This window comes from Cucumis sativus, chromosome 5 (genome assembly GCF_000004075.3).
Source record: "Cucumis sativus cultivar 9930 chromosome 5, Cucumber_9930_V3, whole genome shotgun sequence".
Lineage (NCBI taxonomy): Eukaryota > Viridiplantae > Streptophyta > Magnoliopsida > Cucurbitales > Cucurbitaceae > Cucumis > Cucumis sativus.
In genome coordinates this window covers 22,255,382-22,281,508 of record NC_026659.2, presented here as the reverse complement: position 1 = coordinate 22,281,508, position 26,127 = coordinate 22,255,382, and the positions used below count along the sequence as shown (strand labels likewise).

The 26,127-nt window shown below is 29.2% G+C and overlaps 3 protein-coding genes across 4 annotated transcripts; 1 reads left to right on the top strand and 2 right to left on the bottom strand.

Annotated features, from left to right (window-relative positions):
* Nucleotides 1-10,467: 10,467 nt before the first annotated feature.
* LOC101203645 (myb-related protein 340) lies at nucleotides 10,468-13,407 on the bottom strand. The gene is made up of 3 exons (XM_011657111.2): nucleotides 11,801-13,407; nucleotides 11,591-11,720; nucleotides 10,468-10,941 (listed from the first exon to the last, which is right to left on the bottom strand). Exons 1-3 carry the CDS (start codon nucleotides 11,940-11,942, stop codon nucleotides 10,581-10,583), a joined length of 633 nt encoding a protein of 210 aa, XP_011655413.1. The 5' UTR covers nucleotides 11,943-13,407; the 3' UTR covers nucleotides 10,468-10,580.
* Nucleotides 13,408-13,737: 330 nt separating this feature from the next.
* Nucleotides 13,738-17,529, bottom strand: LOC101203242 (ADP-ribosylation factor 1). 2 transcript variants are annotated; one of them, XM_004142747.3, is made up of 7 exons: nucleotides 17,378-17,529; nucleotides 16,943-17,132; nucleotides 16,495-16,565; nucleotides 15,377-15,496; nucleotides 14,700-14,818; nucleotides 14,329-14,410; nucleotides 13,738-13,952 (listed from the first exon to the last, which is right to left on the bottom strand). In XM_004142747.3, the coding sequence occupies exons 2-7, from the start codon at nucleotides 17,088-17,090 to the stop codon at nucleotides 13,947-13,949; spliced, it is 546 nt and encodes a 181-aa protein (XP_004142795.1). In that variant the 5' UTR covers nucleotides 17,091-17,132; nucleotides 17,378-17,529; the 3' UTR covers nucleotides 13,738-13,946. The 2 variants fall into 2 exon arrangements, with proteins under 2 accessions (XP_004142795.1, XP_004142796.1); XM_004142748.2 differs by having other exon boundaries at nucleotides 17,313-17,465.
* Nucleotides 17,530-20,804: 3,275 nt separating this feature from the next.
* Nucleotides 20,805-24,655, top strand: LOC101217663 (transcription factor MYB98). Its single transcript, XM_004142805.2, has 3 exons — nucleotides 20,805-21,574; nucleotides 21,927-22,053; nucleotides 23,933-24,655. Exons 1-3 carry the CDS (start codon nucleotides 20,874-20,876, stop codon nucleotides 24,398-24,400), a joined length of 1,296 nt encoding a protein of 431 aa, XP_004142853.1. The 5' UTR covers nucleotides 20,805-20,873; the 3' UTR covers nucleotides 24,401-24,655.
* The last annotated feature ends 1,472 nt before the right edge of the window (nucleotides 24,656-26,127 follow it).

Here is a 26,127-nt window from a genome sequence, read left to right as displayed (position 1 = left end):
ATATGGAATGTTTCTTTGAGGCCAAGAAAAGCAAGAGGAGAAGAGGAGGAGATAGGTGAACAAATGAAATGAAGCCATGTGGGTTGGTGGTGACAACAAACAAAGGGCCTTCAAATTGAAGCATGGGCTAAGAGGGGAGAAGGATAACGATAACAATATCCCTTCTATCTCTGCCACATACTACCTTTTCTTTTCCTCTTCTTTATTTTTTTGCAATTGTGAAGGATATTATGTTTATGGTATTTGAAGAAATATTGTCAAAATTATCACCTCATTTGCCTTATTCCAACCAAGAATATATAGTTGTTGTTATTATTATTATTTTTCTTGTTTTTTCTCTTTAATCAAATTACTATTTTAGCCTTTGTGTATTTAATTTTGTTTTAATTATTTTGAGACCATAGTTAATATGTGTTTTTTTTTATAAGGAGGGTTTTCTTTTTTACCTCTTCCTATGCTCAAACTTTTCTTTGGACTCTAAACTAAGTTTCACTATCTATTTTTTTTTTTTTTTGTAAGTAATTGATCTTGAATCGAATTCTTGAATCAAATTCTGTTTTAAGCTAGGCATAATTCAATTTCCTTACCTTCTTTCATTCAATGATTTGATGTAAATCTAAGCTCATGTCTCACTTACCATCTTGATATTCAATATCTACTCTTTCTCTTTTGTGAGTTGTTTTCTATACCAAACTCCCCTTCTCATCCCCGAGCTCCTACAATTTCTCCCAATTTGTTTTCAATATTTTTATCTTCCTTATGTTACTAATCTCTATATTTCCAAGCATTTCATTCAAAGAAAAATCGATCACTCTTTTGGGTTCGACACCCTTGCTTACTTCTATCTACGATAAAATCAAGGGTAAACTATAAATAAATTTTCGTCTTCTTTCTTTTTTTTTTTTTTTTTTTTGCATGTCAATTCTCGCCTTGTTGTACAATTAGTTTAGTAAGGGAAGGTAAAAATTTTCTATTAACCAAATTTCATAACATTGTCCTTTATACACTACACAAAAATAAGTATTTTAGTTAGAAGAAATTTTAAAAATTTTGAACTTTTCTGATGTCATTATGGAGGTCACTTTTTTCAACGTTGTACTTTACTTCGTCTGGAATAGGTGGATCGTCTGACGTTCACGAAGTGCGTTGGGAGATCCCTTACATATTTGAGTTTTGTCTTCACAGAACACACAGTTGTTCGTACGTTATGGTCCGCTCCCTCCGTCTTGGTCTCTTTCATAACTTCTTTGTAGGAGATAATTCAAAGTTCAAAATCTTAAATATAAACCCTTTGTTCTTAATTTAATTTTCTATCATTGGCTTTCTTTTATTCTAAGTGTCTTTGTTATATTCAACTATCTGAAATGTGTTGTAATAACTCTTTACGTTCTTGGCAACCATGGTGAGTTTAGAAGGTAAAATATGATTTTATTTTGCTTGTTGTTTACTGCTTGGCGTCTTTGTGGCTTGAATTTTTGCATATGTTTGTTTGCACACAACAGCTACGAAAGAAGAGAAAGTTAAATAAGATGATCAAATGGATGTTTATCCAACCACGAAGATGATGACTATGGGAAGGTATTTTTTTAAAAAAATATAGGATATCGGGATATTCTCACAGTATATTTTTTTCGACTTTCATCCGAGACGAATTTACGAGTTGGAAAATCCTTTTCAGACGTTTTTTTTTTTATTTCTTTTAGTGATAGAATATGGTGTATCTTTACTAAAATATATTTTATTTCATGCCTTATTTTTCGGTCGTTTAGTATAAATTGATCTCAAACGATCACAAACTACTTTAATTTATTCCATCATATATTTTAAAGAATTAAAAACTTATATACACTCCTCTACTCTAAATATGTTTTCACTACGAGTCCAACCAACATATTGTGTCAAACATAAAAAGAAAAGTGTCATTCCCATTTCATTGTTTCTAATCTTAATTATCTCATCTATTAACAAATTTTAGATCAGTAAACTATATAATGTCATGTAAGAGTTTTAACAATTTTCAAAACCAAATATTAATATTAGAAAGATAATGAAATGTGTTCTCAAATCTTAGGGTCATAACTTCAAGAATCTTCACCTAATTAAGAAGGACTAGAAATGGACTTTAAACCAACAAGACATACATGATCAAAATAATCTCTAAAAAACACTGTGATAATTAGTAAGATCAAAATGTATTGAAAAATAATACTCTATTACAAACCCAAAATATAAAAGAAACCCAACTTAAAATAGGAAGGGCAATATTGTCATTTAATATCTTTTTAAATATTATTGGAACATGGAAGTCATTTTCTAATCCTACATGGGCGACATGTGGCAGTCAAAGAAATGATTGAATTACCTTATTATCCTCCTTAATAAAGTGCTTTACGACTTATTCTGAATGTTTCTTAACTCACTAGAATGAAGCGTTAAGGGTTAAGGGTTTGAATCTTCAATCACCTCTTACGTTATTGAGCAACAAAGACATAATAATAATTAGAGTTGCTGGACTAATTAGACTTCAATCCAATGAATTGAACTAGTCTTTTTCTATCCAATACATCAAACACTTACCAAATATTTCTAATGGGTCTCTTTTAACCTTTTATTTTATTTGTATGTCGTGTCTAATAAGTTTATCAACTTTAATTTTAAATCATTAATTAGTTTTTTTTTAAAAAAATTACTTTCAATTAAAAATATAATGTCCTAACTTTAAAATTTGGTATTACATCTTAATTTTTATAGATTACTGTAACAAAATTGAAACTCTAGAGTCGTATAAGATAAAAAAAAAAAAAAAACAATTATATATCTAACATATATTTATTTTAAAGACATTATAAAACAATAAGGGTGTCAACGACAGTGTTTAAGAAGTTCCCTCAGTTATTGGCTGAAGATATAACAGATAGGACAATAAGTAAACACGTTAGGAACACAAGATATTGTTAACTTAATTTGATATATAACGTTTGACCCAAGATTAGAGATTTTATTTCTTTGAGATATAAATGATAATTACAATCTTATGATCATAATCAACTAAAGTCTCCCGTTTAATCATATTTCTCTTCAATCAACCAGTTGAGAATCTCCCCTTAATCACGTTCATCTTCAAAAAGTGAATTAAGGTTCTTTATTTCTTCATGCAACAGAAGCTTGACCTTCTCTTCCCAAAACTAAACAACAATAAAAATCCACATAAACTAAAGGACTTACTATCATTTGGTTTCTTGATTCACAGAGGTTCTTGTCCAACTACATTTCTATGCACACACACCACCACCAAGAATCTAACAATTGCCTCGCAAACCAAGATGGGTGATTGAATTAAAGAATGGAAGCTTAGTTCCTAAAATCTTCTCTGAATATAAGATCATATCTACTAATAGAAGGAAGATCTTTTAATTACAAATCTTGTAACAGAAATGATGATTATTAGATAGACAACTTGAGTGTGATGTCTTTTTCGTCTCAAAATATTTTAAAACAATCTTCAAAATCATATATACGACTAATATAGTTAATCTAATATTATAATCTTATCTCTTACTCTTCCCCTTTCTACATGCTCTAGCCACGACCACTACCTCCAACCTCCATGGTTCAATGTTAGAAAGTAAGTCTTTGTCTCATTATCACTTTGATGGTGATTCATCCTCTTTGTTCAATGTTAGAAGTAACTTACATGGACAATAATGTGTTTTGTTCAAAGAGCCACATTAACCTCCTATATCTTTAACAACACCTACTTGGGTAGATATGCTTGAATTCCAAACAGCCCATGTAAGTTTCCTTAGAGAATTTAACATAACATTGATAATTGGGCCAAGCATACATAGATTAAAAGACCCAAACGCCCAAAGGAGAGATTAGCCCATTTTAAAGATTCTTGAACATTGATTTCCCATCTAAAAAGAACTACTTCAATACATAATAATACAAAGTCCTTTCTTTTCTTTTCTTAAGAAGAAAAACTGATTGGTGGGCATATATATGGTATGCAATATGCATATATTATTAAAAGAGGAGAACATACAGATAATTAATATATGGGGGGAACCTAACATAACATGTGATGAAAGTTTATGCAAATGTTCCACGTGCATATCATGTATTTCATGATTTTAATTTTGTGGCTCATATAACATGTGCTTTATTGTTAATAAAAGAGAGAAAGGAGAGTGAGGATTTTGATCTTTTGCATACCAACAGATATGGGTGTTGTTAACAAATATTAAAAAGCTAAAAGACCCTTTTCCCTACCCCTTTTCTCTTTTGTCCTTTGTTTAGCCTTTTCAATTGTGAAGTTATTTCATTTTTTATTCTCATCACACCCTACCCTACAATTATAAATCTATGCTGTCCAAAACGAAGAAAAAAAAACTATCTAGAATATTTCTTTATAAATTTGTAAAATGTATCTCTAAACTATCTTCACACTAACTACAGTTACATGCTTAAAGTTTCGATTATAAAAAAATTGAATCTCAAATTTATACGATTTTTACACTTTATTATATAAGTTTGAGGGTCTAATTTCTACCCTTGAAAGTTTGAAAGTAGAATTATTGCAACTATAACTATATATTAATGATAATAATTTCAATGTGTGATTTTAAAAATATAATATTTGGGTGTATCCATTTTCACGTATCTCCTATTACAAGGAAAAATAATTTTTATTCTTTTAAGAAAAGTGTATGTAATGTAATAACTTATAATTAAACATTTGAATAACGGACGACACAACAATTTAGAATACACCAAAATACGTTTTTTCTTTTCTTCTAAAAGGTGTAGGTTTTTGTTAATTGAAATGATGCTCTCAACTTAGAGACTTTGACATCTTTACTTTTGGGGACTTATTGGGATGCTTTATGTTTTTAGTAAAAAAGTGTCATCTCATGTTGGTTGTGATAGATGAGAATAAATCATAATTGAGCACTTTTTCTTTTTCTTGGATGCATATCATAATTGAGTACTTTTTTTTGTTTTTCTTTTTAAAAATAAATGTGATATTTCTACCAAAGACTTCAATTTATTTTTTATATATATATTTAATAAATTTTGATTAATTTTAATACTTTACGAAACTATCTTTATTATGACATTTTAAACGAGTTATTTTTGTCTTTTTATTATAAAACTTGGGTTCTTTGCTTCATTATATTAAGTTGGTTTAGAGATTAGTAAGTGAGAATTAGGAGTTTCAGTCTCAAAAGGATTTACAATTCTAATCTATAAAGTTTCACAACAAAGGATGTGATTAATTTTAATATATACATTAACATGTGTTTATATATAACATAACATGAGCACTGTATAAGAAAGTTATACCATTTTGAATTTTAAATTTGATTTTAGAAAGATTTAGCCAAAAACACTGAATAAGAAGTTATTTTAAATAATTTATTTACATTTTTTATTGGTTAGGGTAGGATTTGAAATTTACTTGTATAATGAACTTTGTTTTTCATTTTTATCGTAAGAAATTATTTAAAATAAAAAAATCGTCTAAAATATTTATAAATATATCAAAATTTCATCATCTATTAGTATTCATCTCAATATCACTAATTGACATCGATAAAAGTTTATTTATGTTTCTATTCATTAACAAATTCGGAAATTTTGTTATATTTATACACATTTTAGTTCATTTTTCTATATTTAAAACATTTCATCATTATATATATTCTTTTTAAATAAATTCAATTTCTTATAAGAAAGAACAAAAAGAAGCAAACATAGAATTTTTTACTTTTCGTGAGGAGATTTCATATTATAATTGGAGCCAAACAAATTCCTAAACTTTGAACATCACATTTTCGAGCATTAACTTTATGTACTACTAAACTAGAATATGTGTTCTCATACAAATATATATATATAATATCAATAAACAAACAAACAAACTTACTTTAGTATTTAAATTTGAACGAATATTTCTATATTCATTTTATTTCAAATTTTCATGCTCAAATCTTTTGAATCAATTAATAATGCAAATTTATTTTTATTCATCTAATCAAAGTTCACTACACAAAATCTTTAATTTCAATCAATTTAGGTATGTTGATTTTGACATGCTAAAAACTCTAAATAAATAAGATTTACAGTTAAATTTTCATTATTGATTCTAACGATGATTTTTACTTAAAAGAAAAAATGTTGAAAACAAAAATAATTTTTTTGGAGAATTTTAAAAATAGCAAATTTTACAAAAAAAAAAAAAAATAGATAAAATCTAAAATTTTGAGGTAAATATTTTAACTTATTTTGTTATTTTTAAAAATGTTTAGTGTTTGAATTAGTTTCTATTTAATTTATATATTTGGGAATGTTAGTTTAATTTTAATTTAATCTCTAAGTTTGAGAGGGATGTAATTTTATTTCAATTTAATATGTACCAAAATGGGTATTTTTCACAAACTTGTTTTGGTATCTGTTTTTTTTAGGAAAGAAAACTAAATTAGTAATGAACACACCATTTGATAGCTTATTATTTATTTCCAATAAACAGCTATGAACCAAATTTTCATGTTAAATCTATCCTGTTTTTATAAAAATAAAACTTTAAATTGGTTTGATTTGTATCGATTCAAACTCTAAACTAATTATTATATTAATTTCAACTTTAAACTTTTACAAATGCATCCATTTAAACTCTAAGCTTTTATTCATATGTATTAATCCAAATCCTCTACTATGCTTTACTTGAACGCTCCTAAAAAAGTTGAAGCTTAAATTGATGCATTTATAAAAGTTTAGAGTTTTAATTAATGCATTTATGAAAGTTTAGATTTTCAATTAATGCTTAAATTGATAAAATTATTAGTTTAATTAGATTTAAATTGATTAAATTATTAGTTTAATTAGAGTTTAAACTGATACAATCTCCAACTATTAGTTTAGGATTTAAATTGATACACTCTTTCAAAGTTAGTTTGCTTATTTAAATTTCTAAATTACAATTTGTTAATTTTATAAAAAAGAATTTTGTTCAACTAACATAGAAGTGATGCCATGAACCAAAAAGTTTAGGGTTCAAATTCCTCCCCTCCATTACACTAAAAAAATTATAATAAATAAAAGATAAAAATTAAATTTAAACTCTAAAAGTTTATAAGTGTTTCAATTTAGACTTTTAAAAAGGCCATTAGATAAAAATTTAAATTGCATTAATTAAACTTCCATAAATGAATTAGGTTAGATTCTTACACAAAATTTTCTTTTGAATATACATAGTTTATGCAATTACTCTAATAGTCTATTTCGGAAATGTCCACATACACTTGAGATCAATTAATACGTTTAAATAATTTTGAAATGGTCTAAAATGATTTTCCAAAGTAACTAATAAATAGTATAAATTGATTTGTTAACAAAAATTTAAAAATTTAATTGATCACTTAATGATAGATTTCACACTATACTTGAAATTTAGAAAACAATGTAAGTTCATATTAAGGGTGTTCATACTTCTTCTGTTTCAAGCTAAAACTGCACCGATTCGCAAAATGTAAAAAAATCTCATACGAAACTGAACCATACCGTCAAATCGAACCACATGTAGTTCGGTTTTAGTTTGGTTTAAATTTCGGAGAATTTCAGAGTACCAAAACATTGAGTTTGATAAAATTTGCCTTTTTTTAAAGTCCGAACAATCTTTAGTCACCAAAGCATCTAATTCTATGAATTTCTTTTTTCTATTTTAGATCTCAGTAGATCTCGGGTCAACATATTTAACCCAGTTTTAAAAACAAAAATTTTATGAACATTTCTTTAAATTTATTTAATTTTTTTAAATGAAGCGATTCGATTCGGTTTGAAACATTAAACTAAATCGAACTGCATAAGAAGTGATTTCAACAATAACATAAACGACACCGAACTGCATGCAATCGATTACGATTTGATTTGATTTGTTAAATTAATTGTATTTTCAAATATTTTATGAACATACCTAACTCCTACTCTCGTACGAAAATTTAGAATTTGAATTGATACGGTTATATTAGTAATTTGATTTTATATAACCCAAAATATTAGGAGCATGGGTTGATATTAAACAACATTATAGATATATTTATTACTTTTATTAAGGAGCACTTAAACTTCATTTACAACTTACAATCTTAATTTAATGTGTTTTACATGAGATCATACAATTAAACACTTCATTCCTTCCTCCAAATAAAATTTTAAAGTCAAATGTTCGATAATACATCAGACTTGTTCTGATGAACCAAACTATTTATAAACACAACATAATATTATTGATAGATGCCGAAAGATATCATCAATAGATTATTATTATTGATAAATATTGATATACATTAATAGAATCTAACTCAAATGTTATCACAATTTATAACTAATATACTACTTTTTTTTATATATTTGTAAATACTTTTATTAGTTTTGTAATTTAATATAATTTCTCAATAAAATATTTTATCGTAATATAAATATTAAATAATATATAGATGCCTCAAGCCACGTGTCCTAATACTTAAATACTTAATTTCCAACATGTGTCAATCTTATTAAACATCCAACAGTTCTCAAGTCATATATTAAGCAAACATGGTGTTTTAGTAATGTCATCTTCTACTCGTCAAGTTACCTAGAAATAGTGACATTTGGTGGAATTGCAAGTATTAATATTGGAGAGAAATATAGAAAGAAATTGGTATTCAATGTATTAATTTTTTTTATTTGAAAATAACCTCAACACGATGAAGGAATGAAAATTTTAGCTTGGAAAAACATTGATCAATAAAAATAATGTATCATCAAGTGCAAAAATATTAAGATAGTATCATATTTACTCTTCGAATTTTCCTACTTTCGGTTTGAAGTATATACTATTCTAACACAAATTAAAATAGTAAACCTTATCGCCAATAATCAAAAGAACAATAAATTTAAGATAGTAAAAACCATAATAAATAAACAATTGTGAAATAGTATTATTATAGCTAATTTGAGATTTTAAAAATAATATTTATCATTAAAAAAAGATTATAAAGCAAGATATTTAATAATGTAATTATAGAAGTTTGTTATATTTATAAATATTTATAGAAGTTTTATGGTTTTAGAGATAATGATCAAATTTTGATAGGTAGATTGAAGGAGTGCACATGGTAAGAACATCATAGCACTTGCACCCCAACATTTTTCTTTTGAGCAATATAGACCACATATATTTCCACTTAATAAAAACTTACATTTTATTTTATTTTATTGTGAATCTGATTTAATTGTTAACAAAAGGAAAAAAAATAATTATTTAAATCTTGGCATTTTGTTTAAGTCAAATCTCATTTTTCTTTCATCATAAATTTGAATTTAATGAAGTATAGTGTACAAACCATTTACTTGTTAATTCTTCTCCACTTGATAAAGATTCTAATTTATAATCAGTGTATTGTTTATTACTATTTAAATTCTAATTAAATGAGCTTATTAAAGTTCAAAAATATTAGTAAAGGGTTGTAGGCATGTGGCTTGGCTACCCTCCCTCATCACATTTAAGTTTGTTGAATAAAGCTGTTTTAGTATTATAATTTTGTGTAGTATGGTCTTCCATCTCTTCTCTTTAAAAAAAAAACCCTAATTTTGTCTAAAATATTTTCAAATATAATTAAATGTCACAAATTACTATCATCTTCTCGTGTATGTTATAGTTGTTAATTACTACTAGACGATGTTATTTTTTTTAATCTTTTATTTATTTATTTATTTAAAAAGTTGGAAATAAATTGAGGAGACCACCAAGTAGTATAGAGTATAAAGTAGAGGTTAGAGGTTAGAGGTAGAAGGAGAATACTTTCTTTTACTCCATTTGTGATGGTTTTCAACTTATTGAAAAAGAAATGTTGAAAGAACATTTATGTGGAAATTCACTTACTATTTCTTCACACAAAAGAGTTTTTATTTTCAAATTTTTTTCCATATTTTGAGGAAATAATTTCAAAATTACTACTAAAAGAGGAAAAAGAAAATGGCATCATTGTTTTAAAAGCAACACATGAGATTAGGCTAATTTAAAAGCAGAAGCTACAAAATTTAAAGCTCAACATGAAACAACATTATCCTCAATCTCTCTTAGGTATAATGAACCACATTTAGACTTTATCACATTTACAAAAAGAGCTGTCAAAACTTTGATGATAAAAACATGTGAGGAAATTCCTCTCAAAAGATGCCATTCTAACATCCCAACTACTCCCTTCCATATGCTCATACACGAAAACGACGTATGGACATAAGAGTTGTCGAGTTTCTTTGTATGTGTTGTTTTGAAAGGAAATACTATATGTTGTTTGAATGTTGATTTATAATCGTCGAAATAACTCATAATTAATCTACCAAGTCGAATCAAAATTAGATGTATCGAGATTGCTACTTGAATTCGTGTGAGTTGTAAGAGTTGAGTTCTTTGAAACGTACCATGAAAAGATGATATATTTATATATAAGGAAAATTTTTATTCAAGATTCAACTATACATGATTTAAACCGAATACTAGGTAGTTCAAGTTGTTCCTCTCTGTAAACATTTCAATCAAGTAATTGCATTGACCAAAGATCCTCCATGCTCCAGTAGTTGTCATTTGCCCCATCCCCACGATCCCAACTTGTCTGTTGATAGCCCATAGCCTCCATATCCCCTTGAGATGAAGGGAAATAGTCATGGCTGATTTCCATTGGCTCTGCAACGTTACTAAAGCTCGAAACTTGGCTCCACGGACTGATGGCACAGTCGTCATTCGTCTCCGAACAGCTACCAATTGATATCATCTGGTCACGAACTCTCTCAACTTCCTCCTGCTGCTTGATATGCTTTTGTATCCTCGTCCTCCAGTAGTTCTTTATCTCGTTATCTGTTCTTCCGGGGAGGTGCCTTGCAATTTTTGACCACCTGTTTTATCTTCAACATTTAGCTTTATTCACATTGGGAAAGTAATTACAAAATTGTTAATGCTTTGAGTACTGTTATTGAAGACATTGATCTTCACTATTTTCCCATATTCTTTTGGAAAAGAAATGCATACAAAATAAAAATAACAAAAGGCCTTTTTGTTTTTTCCTTTTTGTGAAAAGGAAATGCTAACTACAGCAGAGGGTTCAGCTAAAAATGGAAAGTTTTCATTACTTTATTCTTCCTTTATAAGGTTTTTAAAACGTGCATTAAAGCCATCCAAAATGGTATTTTGTACATAGAGAAGATCTTGCTTTCCATGTCATACATTCCTAAAAACTTGTATTTGTATGTTCATAAAACCATTTATGTTCATGACAGATATATGTCAATTAGGAACTGTTTTTTCAGAACAGAAAGACCATAAAAAAATTCAGGTAACTATGCATTAATCAAAACAGAAAACCGTAAACTTTTCGTTAGTTGTTCTCACAAATAACTTAATTTTCAAAACTAATGAAGACACTCTTTGTCCTCGTAAGTGTACAATCGATAACTATCGTCTATCAATAACTCGAAAGAACATAAGAAAAACGAAGTTACAAAACTATTTCTTACAAGTTTAGCTCACATGATCAAGAAAACTGACCTGTTACCCCATTTAGAATGCAACTCCATGATCAATAGCTGTTCTTCAGGAGTTATATTACCTCTCCGAACATCAGGCCGGAGATAGTTCAGCCACCGGAGTCGACAACTCTTCCCAGTACGCTTAAGACCTACAAATTCAAAACAGCAGAGTTCCCCTTCAGCATAAGAAAGCAAAGATATCTATGCCAAGAAAACAGAGAGAATTTACCTGCAGCCTTGGCCAGTGAATTCCAAACTCCTTCACCATGATTGGCAATGTAATTCATCAGCATTGAGTCTTCTTCCATTGTCCATGGCCCCTTTCTCACTTCATCATCATCCTGAGAAGAACTTAATCTCTCTGTACCCATTTTCTCTATTCTCAAAACTTTCTTCTGGTTTTTCCTTAAGAGAGAGAGAAGTGGTAGGAAGCTACTAATAAGAAGTAGGGGTGGGGTTAAGTGGCTTATATATAGACAGGGCAACCCAAACCATAGGAAGAAAACTGTTCATTTTTTCATGTAATTTTAAAGACCTTTCAAAATATTTTACCTAACTCTCAATTTGTATGTATGTATGTATGCATGAGTGTTCACTATAGAATAACATGATGTTTTCCAATTTTCCATTCTCTGCATGACATACATCAATTGGTCAAATGATGGGGAAGGCAGTTTTTGGGTAAGTAGAAAAAGGAGGTAAAGTTTAAAGGATAAATATGACTTTTTTTTTTTTTATGCATATACATATATATAAAGTTATGTAATCAATCAATATAGTAGGCTTTAGGTCACTAGGGTTTTAAATAGAAGTTTACAGGAATCGTTTTCAACACTCGTTTACCATGTTGGATGTTTATGAATTAAAAGAAAAAAGGATGGCAATGGTGTTAATGAATGGATAATGGTATTCAATACATTGATATTTTGTAATGGTAATAAATGTTTTTCTTTTTTGTAAAAAAAAGATTCATCTACATCCTTTGAAAGAAAAAAAAGTTTTGAAGAAATTGTGTTCATCAATGCGAAATTTCAACCACAGAGATGTATTAATCCAGAGGTCTTTGGAAAGTTAATTTTTAAAAATATGAACAATTTAGAATAATGATCACTAACAAATGTACATTTACCAAAAACAAAAACGCACACACACACACACAAAAGATGTAACTATTCTAAAAATCAAGTCATTCATAAAAATATAGACTCATGGTAAATATAATTTACTTACAAAACTTTATGCACAACACAGCCAAGGGGGAAAAAATCCAAAGTTTGAACCAAAACATAAGACTACATCAAATTAAGCATTTGAATATGATCATGAAACATCAACCACCCCCCTTAAAAATACAATTATTTTCACTAAAAAAAAAACACATTGGTTTTAATTAAGCACTTAAAAAGTCATACCAAACCCATTATGAACTGAACTTCAACTTGTATGAAATTTAGCTATTACAAATTCGTGTAGTTGGCTGGCTTCGAGTTGCAAAGATACAACTGGTTATATGTCTCCAAAGTGCTACCTGATTAACAGTTGCATACAGAATCATAATGTTGATGGCTTCAATCCATATCATACAGAAACACAGCAGTAAAACCGAACAAGGATGAATAATTCCGCTGTCCATGGATTATTAAAGTCAATAAAATTTCTGATGAGTTTTGAAGAAAAACTACTAATCCATGAAGCAGTTTCCAAATTCAATGGCTGAAGTTTAAAGGAGGCAACACTATCCATAAGCAAATTTAAGGAACCTATGATCAGGTTTGTAAATGGGTGTGGGGTGGTGTCCATCTTTTCAAGACCCTAAAAGAAAATGATGTTATTAAAGTTAGAGGCAAGAGGACATTGGCATTTACATCAAATTGAGACAATTCAGATTTTAATGGATTCTTGAAAGTTCCGCCCTACATTCCTTCAAGCAAAAAGAGAGAGCAACTTCATAAAGATAAACCTATTGCACTTGATTTTAGAACTTCACCAAATTTAGGAAGAGGGACCTGATCTGTATTGGTGAGCCAGCATCCGCCAGCTAAACTCGAACGACATTTGTACCACAGAGGAAATTAATGAGCCAGATTGGCACAAACGAGATTCTCCCACTGAACTCCATACCCAAGTAGAGAGACAATGGAGATCTCTAAAGCAAAGTGATGGAAATTATGACAAGATTAACTTCTCCAAAGAAACTATAACAAGGTTAGATAATTTTAGATCAAGCCGCAAGTATACAAACAGAGAGTACATATAGAAGTCTGGCAAACTGTTCTGCTGCTAACGACACATCTTTAGAAAAACAAACTATACCCCCTATCATCACCAAACTTCACCCACGGTCCAGAGTCTGACAGCCGAAAACCTCAACTGCCTCATGCCTGTAAAAGGAAGGGAGGCTACTAGATTTACAAATGATCTTCAAAATGAATATTTCTTCTGAAGAGAAGCACATGTTTTTTTCATAAAATAACCATAAACAAAAGAGAGGGAGAGATGGAGCTCTCCAAGCAAAAAAGATTAAATGATTTGGTTCTTTTTATGCCTCTTTATTGGTGCAAGTGTGTGTTATCCTTTTTTCAGATTGGAAATCTTTTAAACAAGTGGAGATTTTCTTTGCCATCTTCCAAGTAAATATTCAGTTCCCACCATTTAAAAATTAAGGCCAATATCCAAATATGAACCAAAATTTTTCACTAAAATATTGTGGAAAAATGAGAATTAAGATGGTCTAAATAGATTTTTGTGCTGACTGACCTTGCTAGCAATATTATTGGAAAGCCAGTCTAAACCCTCATATAAACCCTCTCCAGAAGTTGCACAGGTGCTCTGAATGTACCTGAAATGAAATTTGTATATTAGCACACATCCGGCAGACCATGGTTCTTAAATCTTAACAGCATACAAATATGTTTCCACAATATACATTCAGGTAATCTTTGACTTGAGTAATAGATACTTAACCAATAGGCCCGGAGCTTAAACCACTCATTCATGAACCAAGAGCTAGTATAACTGGTTTCTCCCAAAGTATAATCTAAGAAAGTACTAAAATGAAAATGGACACAGTAACATGCCATATCTTGAGGAAATAAAATATAACTTTAGAAAAAAGAAACATATTTTACCAGTGACGTTGACGGAGTGAATGAAGACCAAGCTTGTCGGTTATTTCAGCAGCATTCATCGCATTTGGAAGGTCTTGCTTGTTGGCAAATACGAGCAACACAGCATCTCTCAGTTCATCCTGAAGGCAGAATAGTTGGGAAACTCATTGTCTATTTTCTTTAAGTTTGGCACAAATTATGAATACAGTTAACGCAACAGAGAAGTTTCAGATATTACAAGGAAAAAGAATTGCTGCCTCAATAAGAAGCTTAGGATTAGAAAAGCATTGTTAGGACTGCAGGGGAAGACATAGAGAAAAAGAAACCTTACACAGCATCACCAATTTTTAATTTGGTATGTATATTAAGACCAAAGTAAGAAACATGCAGATCAGTAATTTCTAAATCGTCCTGTCATTAGCATCTGAAGTGAGCAAATGAATCAAAAGCATGTAACAACAAATATAATTAATATTCTTATAAAAATATAAATTAAATATAATGAACATTAAATCTGTTCCAAGAAATTTCAAACAGGAAGCAAACTATGATATGATAGAACAGTGCCACACTTGCTCACTTTGGATGCATATATATGATAGAGAGGGAAGCAACCTAAGAAATTTCAGTTAAAAACTTTATGCAAAAAAAGAAAGCAAGTTCAATTGTATGGAAAGAAAAATAGAACAGGGCCACACCTCATTCAACATTCTGTGCAATTCATCTCTTGCTTCAACAACACGATCTCTGTCATTGCTATCCACAACAAATATAAGACCCTGTGTGTTTTGGAAGTAATGCCTCCACAGTGGTCGAATCTATTCAATTGGTAAATATTAGTAATACATGAATCAGTTACCTTCAGACTTATCCAGATACACAGTACATAACAACATCTCATCACAGATGTAGAAAAAGCAAACATGTAATGAATAATATTGAGTATTTCCAAATCTCAATTATGACACTGCCTAGCAAGCTAGACACCTTGAAACTGAGAAATAATTGGTCCATGATACAGGCATTGAGAAAGAAAAACTCTAAGCAATAATGAAGAGCAAAACAGGCCACTGAACAAAAATTACAATATGCACTTGTTTGTATGGTTGTTTGTATGCCCTTGTTGTTCTATGTAATTTGTTTTCATTCACATGTGAGGTTAGAGATTCAAACCACTAACATTTTAGTTGATATGATGGCTTAATCAATAAAAATGCAATTAAGGTGCCTTATCGAATTTCACCATAAGGTAAGAAGGTCACTAAGAACGCTAAAGGATATGACCAAGATCTCCTATAAAGTTTCTCAAGACCAAGGCCACTCAAAAAACCTAAAAAGAACTTCAAATCTTCCTAGCAAACAAACACCTACAAAGCATATAATCAAAAATTTCTGCTTTGCGCATCTTTAATAACCATATGGTATCTAGAAATTAAAATAATAATAAATAATTAGACAAGAGAAAACAAAAAGAAAAGGCTGCATTCAAACCAACATTACATCTTGGAAGCATCTCTATTTCATTTAAAAGGTCATAGGTAGGAATTCTACCATTAACATGTTATGTAATATTGTGAAATGAAATGAAGTCATACTTGAAGAAAAAGAGAGAACATAATAAGATAAAAAAAAGTAATTACGAAAATATATTCAGAAGTCATGTTCTAATCTAGACAGCAGAATGAGACTGCTGACCACAAAATATAATCAGCAACCTCTACCAAGTTTTATATTCCGTTCCCAAAGACCAAAGCCAGGAACAAAATTGACGAACACACACGAATGACAAGCAAGAAGAGAGGAGAGAGGTGCATACTTTGTCCTGACCACCAACATCCCATACAGTGAAGCTGATGTTCTTATATTCCACAGTCTCCACATTAAATCCTGATAAATGGATACACTATTCTCAAAAAAAAAATCCTGACAAATAAATAAATAACACAACACCATGGCCTATATTATATGATTGGGAATAGCATTTCAACATAATGCAAGGAATATATCAAGAGGCACGCAATTAATATCATAACTAAGCACAGAGCCATCGGCACCTAGAACACAATCAAAGCTATAGAGAAAATCTTCAATAATTTTCATTTTTCTAAAGAAAGTACAAAACTAAAAAAAGAAGAAAAAAAATCCCAATCCAATGCGTGAAGGTACCCACTTAAAGTAATTTCATAAATGAGTAACAATAATTCAAATTAAGCAATCAAAACTTGACATTTCATGAAAAAAGGTTTTGTAATCAAAGAACTCACCAATTGTAGGAATAGTTGTGACAATTTCTCCGAGCTTGAGCTTGTACAAGATCGTGGTCTTTCCAGCAGCATCAAGACCAACCATCAAAATTCGCATCTCCTTCTTGGCAAAAAGCCTACTGAAGAGCTTGGTGAAAGTCAATCCCATTTCTCCTTTCACTTAGCCGGCTATTTCACTTTGTGTAAGAAGCTAAGAGGAAACAAAAAGAAAACCACAAAAGCAATCAAATCATGCAGTCCAAGAAACAACAAAGACACGGAAAGAGAAGAAGAAATCAGAAAAAGATGAACAAATAACAATTAGAAGAATGTTAAAATCGAGATCCCCATGACAAAATCCGTAAAGATGAAAAGAGATTGAAGAAATTACAGAAGCGATAAGGGATAATTGAAAGAAGATTTGAAAAGTGAAAGAGATTTGGATTGAAGGAATACCGGAGGTGGAGAATGATGAAGAAAGAAAGGTCTTGAATGAGAGAGGAAGAGGGCCAAAAGGGAAAAACAAAGTGTAAGGGAGCTGAGTTTTATGCCACCAACGCTTTCACTTTATTCCCTTTTATTCAGCTCTTCTGTTAAACAACTTTCGGTAATCTTTAATAATTAAATATATATTCAATCATTATCATATACATATATATATATATATTACCTTTTAACTATGATAGAAAACTAGGGGTGTTTCAGTAATTTCACAACCAAAATGACTCCATTAATCTAAATTAATTTTATATTTATTTATGTTCATATGTTTATATATTTATATTTATGTTATTAATTTAGTAAAAGGAAAAAGAAGTAGTCATGAGCTCATGCCTCATCCCTCATCCCTCATCCCTCACTTCTTTCAACTTCAGTCTTCACACCATACCTCACTTCTTAACCTTAAAAGAATGAGGAAGACTCTCGTCCAACTCCATTATAAATAGAGCTCTTTTTTAATTTTCTTCAGAGTGCTCTATGATAAATACTTTAACTTTTAGGCAATCTCTTCATCTCAAAATTAGACTATATTTTATCAAGTTGACATTGTACAATTATTATTTTTTGAAAAATCTTATAATACGTCATTTAAATCAAAGAAAAGGTAAACTAATTACAAAGTGTAGCGAGAGAGTTAGATTAAGAAAGACATCCATATCATTCACAATAAGGATGTTGGATGCAAGTTTGATTTAGGCAACAGTAATTAAGAAATTATATTGCTTATTTAATAGTTGAATTTTTTATAAAAAAAATCCTATTGAAAAGCTTTTGATAAATTAATTATGCCCGAAGGAACGACATTGGATAAAAATGTAACATTTTTTCAATTAAGAAAACAAATGAAATAAAAATCGAAGGTATGAAACCTTAGGGTTCAAAAAGCCTATTAATTAATATAAAATAAATAACAACTAATTAGCTTGGAATATATAATTTAAAGAACATGATTTAATATCGTTTCAAAAGATTAAACTTTTGTAATGAAATTCCATAAATTATATTAAAGAAAGATTAATTAAATTGTATATACTTAGCTAAATTTAAAATACATAAATAAATAAATGCGCAAGAAACATGGAAATGTAAAATGGGAGAGAAATCAATAACTATATTCTATCAATTTACACCTTATAAATATTATTTTCGAATAATCATCCCTTTTTCTAAACATATAATTTTATTTGACAAAACTAATATAAGCAACTTTCCTTTAAATATTTTATTTGCATTAATTGTAATGATCCATTTTATTAATGGGACATTTAAAATTTTAAAATGTCTATATATACATGTATAAGAATCGAATTTGAATGCATAGAAATTGATATTGGTAAGAGGGGAATGAAACACACACTGTATTGTTTATATTTTTTGAATGAGAAATTGATGAATAATAATTTTTTTAAAAAAAGGTTGCATTGATTTAATTATTAATAAGAGGAAAGAATGAAAATGAAGATGATCTTGACCATTTACTAGCCTAGCTCTTTCTCCCAACCAATTACAATAGTTTCTTTGTATGTATTCTGAGTTGTTACATGCTTTCTTTGTTTTTTTGTCCATTCTCTTATTTTGGCTATGTCTTTATGTACTCTAACTTTGGACTCACATATATTGTAATAAAAACCATAATCTCATCTATCATTTTCTTTTTTCCACAAACAGGTTAATTTGATTCATCAAATTACTAATACCTTCAAAACTAGCTTCCTTTGGTAACAGTTATTTTTCTCACATCATTCTTATTATTGTTTGAATTCTCACATAATGACAACTTTTTAAATACATTTTTAACAAATCACAAAAGAAAGAGTTGTAGAGTTACACACTACAAAAAAAAAAAAAAAAAAAAAAAATCAAAGAAATTCTTACGCGGGACACAACGTCGGACAATACCACATCGGACATCACCTACCTATTCCAATACATAGTTGGTTGCATTGGCTTAAGGAAGCATTTCCGGCGTCTCCATTTTCAAACTTTATTTATTTATTTTTAATTAATAGACTTTTTCCAACATGTAGCAAAGGAACGTCGGAAAAAGTGAAGCATAATTATTTCACGTCGAGGAGAGTATATCTCAACTAGGGTAATTGATAACATGCACCCTTAGCATGTTCGTCAATTTTCGAGGCGAAGAGTAAAAGATATATCATAATTCATTCAAGAAAATGGACAAGTACTTGGATGGAGTAAGACCATTTTATTTTTCTAAATTTTTAAAATTTAACTTGTGATTGAAAAAGATTGAAACCAATATGGAAATGTTACGTAAATATGTTACTTGGATTTATATTTTTTTAAGAAGAAGACCAAAATTTACATAATTATTCGAGACACTCAAATATATTAAACAAACTTTATAATAATACGACTAAAAATAATTATAAAAAAAGGGAGAAATATAGCAACCATATTTATGATATGTACTATCTATTTTCTTGTATGACAAATTGGTCAAACACTTAATAGATTAAACTTTAAACTTTAAAATTAATAATACAAGTTTTATACGTTGAAGTATACTCGGTAAGGTACTAAAGTTATGTACTACATTATTTGAATCATACCTCAAATACATTCTGGCCATGCATTCCCTAATTATTTTAAAAACAAAATTAAATCCAATTTTGATATGCTGACTTTTTTCTAGTAGCTCTCAATAAAGTTAAAAAAAAAAAAAAAAACTGATCAAAATCAGGTTGGGATTTATGCCTCTAATTACTTGGTATTAATACAAAGAATAAATGGAAAGATAAAAAAAGGCATTGATTTATACAAGCAATAATTAATTAAAACCAAAAAGAAAAAAGAAAAAAGAAAAAAGAAAAAAGAAAAAAGTTTCTCACTACATTCCATTGTACCATATCCATCTCCCTCAAATCTCTCCCCACCGTCAGATCACCCAACTGCTTTTATTACCAATTTTTGTTATGGTCCTTATCAAAACCCTATATATAATTTTTGTTAATTAATTAATTAAAACACATAAACCTTTTTTAAATTTTAAAAAAGAAGAAAAGAAAACATGAAAGTTAACGAAGAGCATAACAATGTCTTCCACGTCTCCTTCAACATGCATATCCCATATTTTTTTCCTGATTAACAAGACTTTATAACGACCTAATCATGATTATTATTTCAATTAAAATACATTTACTTATTTATTTTGTGCCTTAAAAATACTTAAGTAAGAGAGCTCAACAGTCATAATCAACAAACAATATCAACCGTTGGATCAAAAATTAACCAACGGTTTAAGATCCAATGGGGTCCACTACCCCCATTGCCTTTCCTCACTAATAAAAACCTTCGTTAATAACATTACAAGACATCCATTTTCACTTTCACTTCAACAAAACAAAAAAGAAATCTCCCCTTTGCTTATTTTCTCTTCTTTCTTCAACCTTTTTTCTTTTCTCTCTTTTGGTTGAACAAGCTTTTTTGCATGGAGTTTGATTCCAACTTCAAAGATGATCTTCCCCTCTTTTCGAGCTTTTTCTCCGATAAAACGGAGTCGAAGCCGCAGCTAGTACTTGACGACAACGACAACGATCACGGCCAGTTTTCGGGCATGGAGTTAGGCCGCTCTTCTTCCCCATCATCATCATCCAAGGGTTTGTTCCATAGTTTACAACTCCACAATAATTTTGAAAATCATAACCATAATCAATATCTCCATCAATATTTCCCCATCAATGGATCATCTGATCATCATCATCATCATCCAATGAATAACAATAACGATAATCATTTCTCCATTGATCATGGTTCCTTACAAAACCTTCTTTCTGAAATTCCAATTACAACCCAATATTTTGATCCAAAAATTGAACCTAATTTCACCAATAATGAATTCTCCAAAGATCAAAGCTTTGAAAACATCGGGGCCAATAAGTTCATGCATGGCTTTCTAGGGTGTGGGAATAATGTTTGGACAAATTTTCCTGGAAACTTTTTGCCTCAATTTTCTCAGCTCCCAAACAGCCATCTAGGGCTGGGATCATCATCATCTAGCAGTGGTAATTTCAGTTTCATTGGGTATGATCACAACAAGAAGAGAAAAAGAATTCAGCTTAGAAAAGAAAACAAGCCTCCAAAGAAGCTTCCAAACATAATTAAGGGACAGTGGACTCCTCAAGAAGACAGGTACACAAATAATTTAACCTAAATTTATATTTACCCTTTGATATTTTCATCGTTTTGTTTTCGGTGTGATGAACGTGCTAAGAATGTGTAACTTAGTTGAGGTATGTTCAGGGACATCTCCTAATTCGTTTTGTCCAATTTTAAGAAAATATATATTTTGTGTGTTTTGGCTTTTGAGTATGATGAAGATGCTAAGAATATGTGACTTAGTTGAAATGTTCGGGTGTACCTCCTAATTTTTTTTGTCTAATTGTTTTTTCTAAAATGTTTTTGTGATTTTTTTTTTCAATTTAGGGTTTTAAAAACTAAATCGTGGTGATTAAAGTTATGTGTTTTATTTAATTTTTTTTAGATTGTTGGTCCAATTGGTTGATGAATATGGTATAAAAAAATGGTCACAAATTGCAAAAATGCTGGAAGGAAGAGTTGGGAAGCAGTGTAGAGAGAGATGGCACAACCACCTGAGGCCAGACATTAGGGTTTGTTTTCTTTCTCTCTTCTTCTCATCCATATACATACATATATACATACTGAGATATTGAGAATACTGATATATTGAGAATACTGATATATTGAGATGTGGAAGTGATTTCTTGTATTTGATTTCCGTACATATGCATGTCTATCACACATTACATGTGTATATTTGTACCGGCATACCATACATTTTGCATATATGTCAACACGCAAATTATAGTATATCATTTAATTCTTGAATTTAAAATTGAATGATTCGCTATTTTAACGCGTGTCGCACATCGTATCGAAATATGACGTGAACGTTTTGGTTTTTATTAAAAGGTATGATCTTTTTCGACACAATTTTATGGAGTTTTAAATACTTTCCATGTCTACCATTTGTCTATTTGTAGTTGACAACTCATGGACAAATTGAAACAAACCTAATTATTTTAGGGTTTATAAGTAAGAAAATTAGCTTTAATTTCCATTGTATCCAAGGAAAGGCCATATTAGTGATTGGAGTAATTGTGTTGTTTTCCCTTTTGTGTGTATTCATTGGGTCATAATGTGAGTTTGATGAAAAACAACCAATTAGAGATGATTAGAGATGATTTGATGTAAAAAACCCAAGTGTTTTGTAATTAATTTTCCTTCCAAAACTTTGCCTTTATTTGAGCATTTTTTTGTAACAGTCATTAGAATCCATCTTTCATTAGTTAATTGTTGTAAATGAAAGATCAAAGGGTTGTTAATGAGGGGAAGTTGGGTTTTTGGCTTTTTGGGGATTCATAATTTTGTTCTAAAAACAAATAGAGTAACGTTCAAATAACTATTTTTTTCTTTTTTTAAATTTGGTCAAATGTCAGTCAAATTAAAAAGAAAGAAGCTATAATAGCTTTTAATTTTCTTTTTTTTTTTAAAAAAAATAATTACAAGCCTAAATAATTCAAAAGTATTTAAAGAAAATTACAAATTATTAAACTATGAATAAACTCATTATCATATATATTGAGTGGCATAGTTTTGAAAAGTAATTAAAGTTGGCTGTTCTATTATTCTAATTAATATCCACATAATCTTCATTTAGGGTGTTGGTTGATTTAATTTTGAAAATAAATTGATTTTGGGGGAAAAACATGAAGTATTCCATGGCTATTGAAACACACTTTCAAAGTTTATTTCAAATGGTTTTTCGAAAGAGTTTAAATATAAATACACTTTTTTTTTCTATTTTCTATCCAAATAAACCCTATACTAATAATATTTTTTTTATAAAAAAAAATCTTTTATTTTTTTTTCACTATAACAAAGGTAGGGTGATTTGGAAATATAAGAAAAGAGAAAATGATATGTTTATAGAGAGTTGAGATATGCTCATATTGTTCTAAATTATATCTCATTTTTAATTTTCTTTTTTTTTTTAGTGTGATAATATGGGGGTGAGAGAATCAAAGTTACCTCATAACTTTGATTACAACTTTAAATTTAATTCATAACCACAGGCTAGCATTTTATACACATTTAGATCATAGACTAAAATAATAATAATAATAAGAGTTAATTACATATTATATACACTCGTCCTTAGGGTTAAATACCTCAAATAAAAATTCCCTACCATAAAATAGCCATTTATAAGCATGGGTTTTTGGTAAGTTCCATTTTATACTATTATTTAAGTAATTATGAGGATCATTTCAACAATGGTAATGCATTATATAATTATTACTACAAAATGATGCTCATATCCAAATATGTTAGGTAAGTTGTTAGTACTAATTAACATTAGTACTAACATGTGATGTTACATACACAACAAATTAAAAAAAATACATATCTAAGATTAAACAGAAGATTATAACAAATAAATAATAAAAAGTGGAATGGTGAATGCAGAAAGACACATGGAGTGAAGAGGAAGACAGAATCTTGATTGAAGCTCATAAGGACATTGGAAATCGATGGGCGGAGATTGCCCGGAGGCTACCCGGACGGACGGAAAACACCATAAAAAACCACTGGAACGCCACAAAACGCCGTCAAAATTCCAAGAAATTCAAAGGCAGAGACGCCGATTCCATCAATAATAACAAAAGTAATCCCAACGGCGGGGGCGGCTCCATCCTTCAAAATTACATTAAAACCCTCACCGCCGTGGAAGAACCGAACCAAGCCCCGGAATCGCTGCCGCAGCTGGTGGATACACACAGCCCTGCCGCCGAAGACGGCGGAGGGTATTGCTTCGGGTACGGAATGGAATCGGGATCGGGGTCGGAGTTGGAGTGTTTGAATCTGCTGCAACAAAACGATGCAATGAAGTCGGAGATGGATCTGCTGGAGCTGATTTGTCAGGGGAATCTTTAATCAACAATACAATATAATTTGGTATACATAAATTATATTTCATAATAAATTAGGGTTTAAACTCCAAAAACTTCAAACTCAACCCATCATCGTATGGAAAAGAGAAACTCTCCTCTTTTCTTTTTTCGTTTTAAGGATTTTATATTTCGAGTTTAATTTCGAAATATGGTTGGTTGCTGGATATGAATCTTGATGTTTTTTTCTTAATGTTTAACTATGAGATTGAAAATGTGAATGACAAGGAAAACTCGGAGAAGATACATTCAGGTACGTATACTAATCTTACTATTTAGCATTTTATTATTGAAAAAAATCAGTTGAGTTTTATGTTTGAATATTTTAATTTACACTTTTTTTTGAGTTTGATAACTATTTAGGTTTGTTTTAATATCTACTTCTTTACTTTCCATTCTATATACTTCATAACTAAGCTTTTGCATTTCTTTTTTCCATTTCTAAATATATATAAACAAAATTTAATACACTTTATTAAGTTTTTTACAAAATTTAATACACTTTATTTAGTTTTCAAAAAAACTTAATTTATTTAGTAAAAATAATACAGAAAGGAAGGTAACAAAACAAAGAAACCAATTTATTTATAATTATGCTTTTAAAATATTTCTAGACTAATCATTTGGATTGCTTTCCGAAGAAAAAATAAATTTTTAAACAGAGAATATTCTGAAAAATAACAAAATATATATATATATATATATATCTCTATAATCAAATATCTCTATAATATATATATAAATTAAATTTATCAAATTATTCGTGGCACATCTTACTTTTTGCTTCTTTTTTTTTTAAATTGCTTCAATTTTTTTTCTTTTAATTATCTATATATTATAGAGATATTTTTAAAATAACAAAATAAATTAAAATATTTACAAGTTATAACAAAATTTTGAATTCTATTATCTATTACTTACTATATATTGTAAATCTTTTTGTAAAATCTACTACTTTTAAAAATTCTTCTATATTATATTTATTTTCGATATTTGGATTTGGAAACAGTTTTTTAGTAGTAAAAGTAGGAAACTAAGTGGGAGTATAGAGTTTATTATAAAACTATTTTACTCTTTATTTATGTTATAACATTTTAATTACATTTGAACAACCTACGCTCAAAGGTGTCTATTTTGTTTAGAAATTTCAAAAGGAAATATTGTTTAACAGTAACTTAGCTCAACTAATAAGTAATAATTGTTTCATCATTCTACTTTATTTGAGTTATAAACTTAACATGATAGTAAAATTTCACCAATCAAATCAGGGACACCAATCGGGTCTCCGAATTGGGGATGGGCAAGGATACCCATCCCAAACTCCTCCCGAATCATTTTTTTTTATGTATATATATTTTTTTATTTTATAATATATTTTATTTATGTTTTAAAACATTTTATTTACATATTTTTTAAAATCAATCTAAGTCAGTGGTTTTTAGATTAAAACAAGTGAAGAATATTGGTGATACAAACAAAAGAATTCCTCAAATAAAAAAGAAAAGACGATTTAACCTAAAATCCACATTTATTATGGGTTCTAATTTTTATCTAACATTCAAAGGAATTCAATAAACTGCATTGAGATTTTTGTAAAAGACCAACCTTGAAAATTTTGAAGTATATCAATGTATTTTTCTATGATTAAAGATAAAATAAATGAGGGTATAGTAACTGTAATATTAAAGTACTCTTTTTTTTAGTTTTTATTGG

Excerpts from the sequence above, each read along its gene's own strand:
- LOC101203645 (XM_011657111.2), bottom strand. The coding sequence starts at position 11,942 with ATGGGTACAGAGAGATTAAGTTCTTCTCAGGATGATGATGAAGTGAGA. Across the intron at positions 11,721-11,800 it reads TTCACTGGCCAAGGCTGCAG|GTCTTAAGCGTACTGGGAAG; the intron begins GTAAATTCTCTC and ends TTGAATTTGTAG. Across the intron at positions 10,942-11,590 it reads CATTCTAAATGGGGTAACAG|GTGGTCAAAAATTGCAAGGC; the intron begins GTCAGTTTTCTT and ends AAGATAAAACAG.
- LOC101203242 (XM_004142747.3), bottom strand. The coding sequence starts at position 17,090 with ATGGGATTGACTTTCACCAAGCTCTTCAGTAGGCTTTTTGCCAAGAAG. Across the intron at positions 16,566-16,942 it reads CACAACTATTCCTACAATTG|GATTTAATGTGGAGACTGTG; the intron begins GTGAGTTCTTTG and ends TCCATTTATCAG. Across the intron at positions 15,497-16,494 it reads ATGTTGGTGGTCAGGACAAA|ATTCGACCACTGTGGAGGCA; the intron begins GTATGCACCTCT and ends CCAATTGAATAG.
- LOC101217663 (XM_004142805.2), top strand. The coding sequence starts at position 20,874 with ATGGAGTTTGATTCCAACTTCAAAGATGATCTTCCCCTCTTTTCGAGC. Across the intron at positions 21,575-21,926 it reads TGGACTCCTCAAGAAGACAG|ATTGTTGGTCCAATTGGTTG; the intron begins GTACACAAATAA and ends AATTTTTTTTAG. Across the intron at positions 22,054-23,932 it reads ACCTGAGGCCAGACATTAGG|AAAGACACATGGAGTGAAGA; the intron begins GTTTGTTTTCTT and ends TGGTGAATGCAG.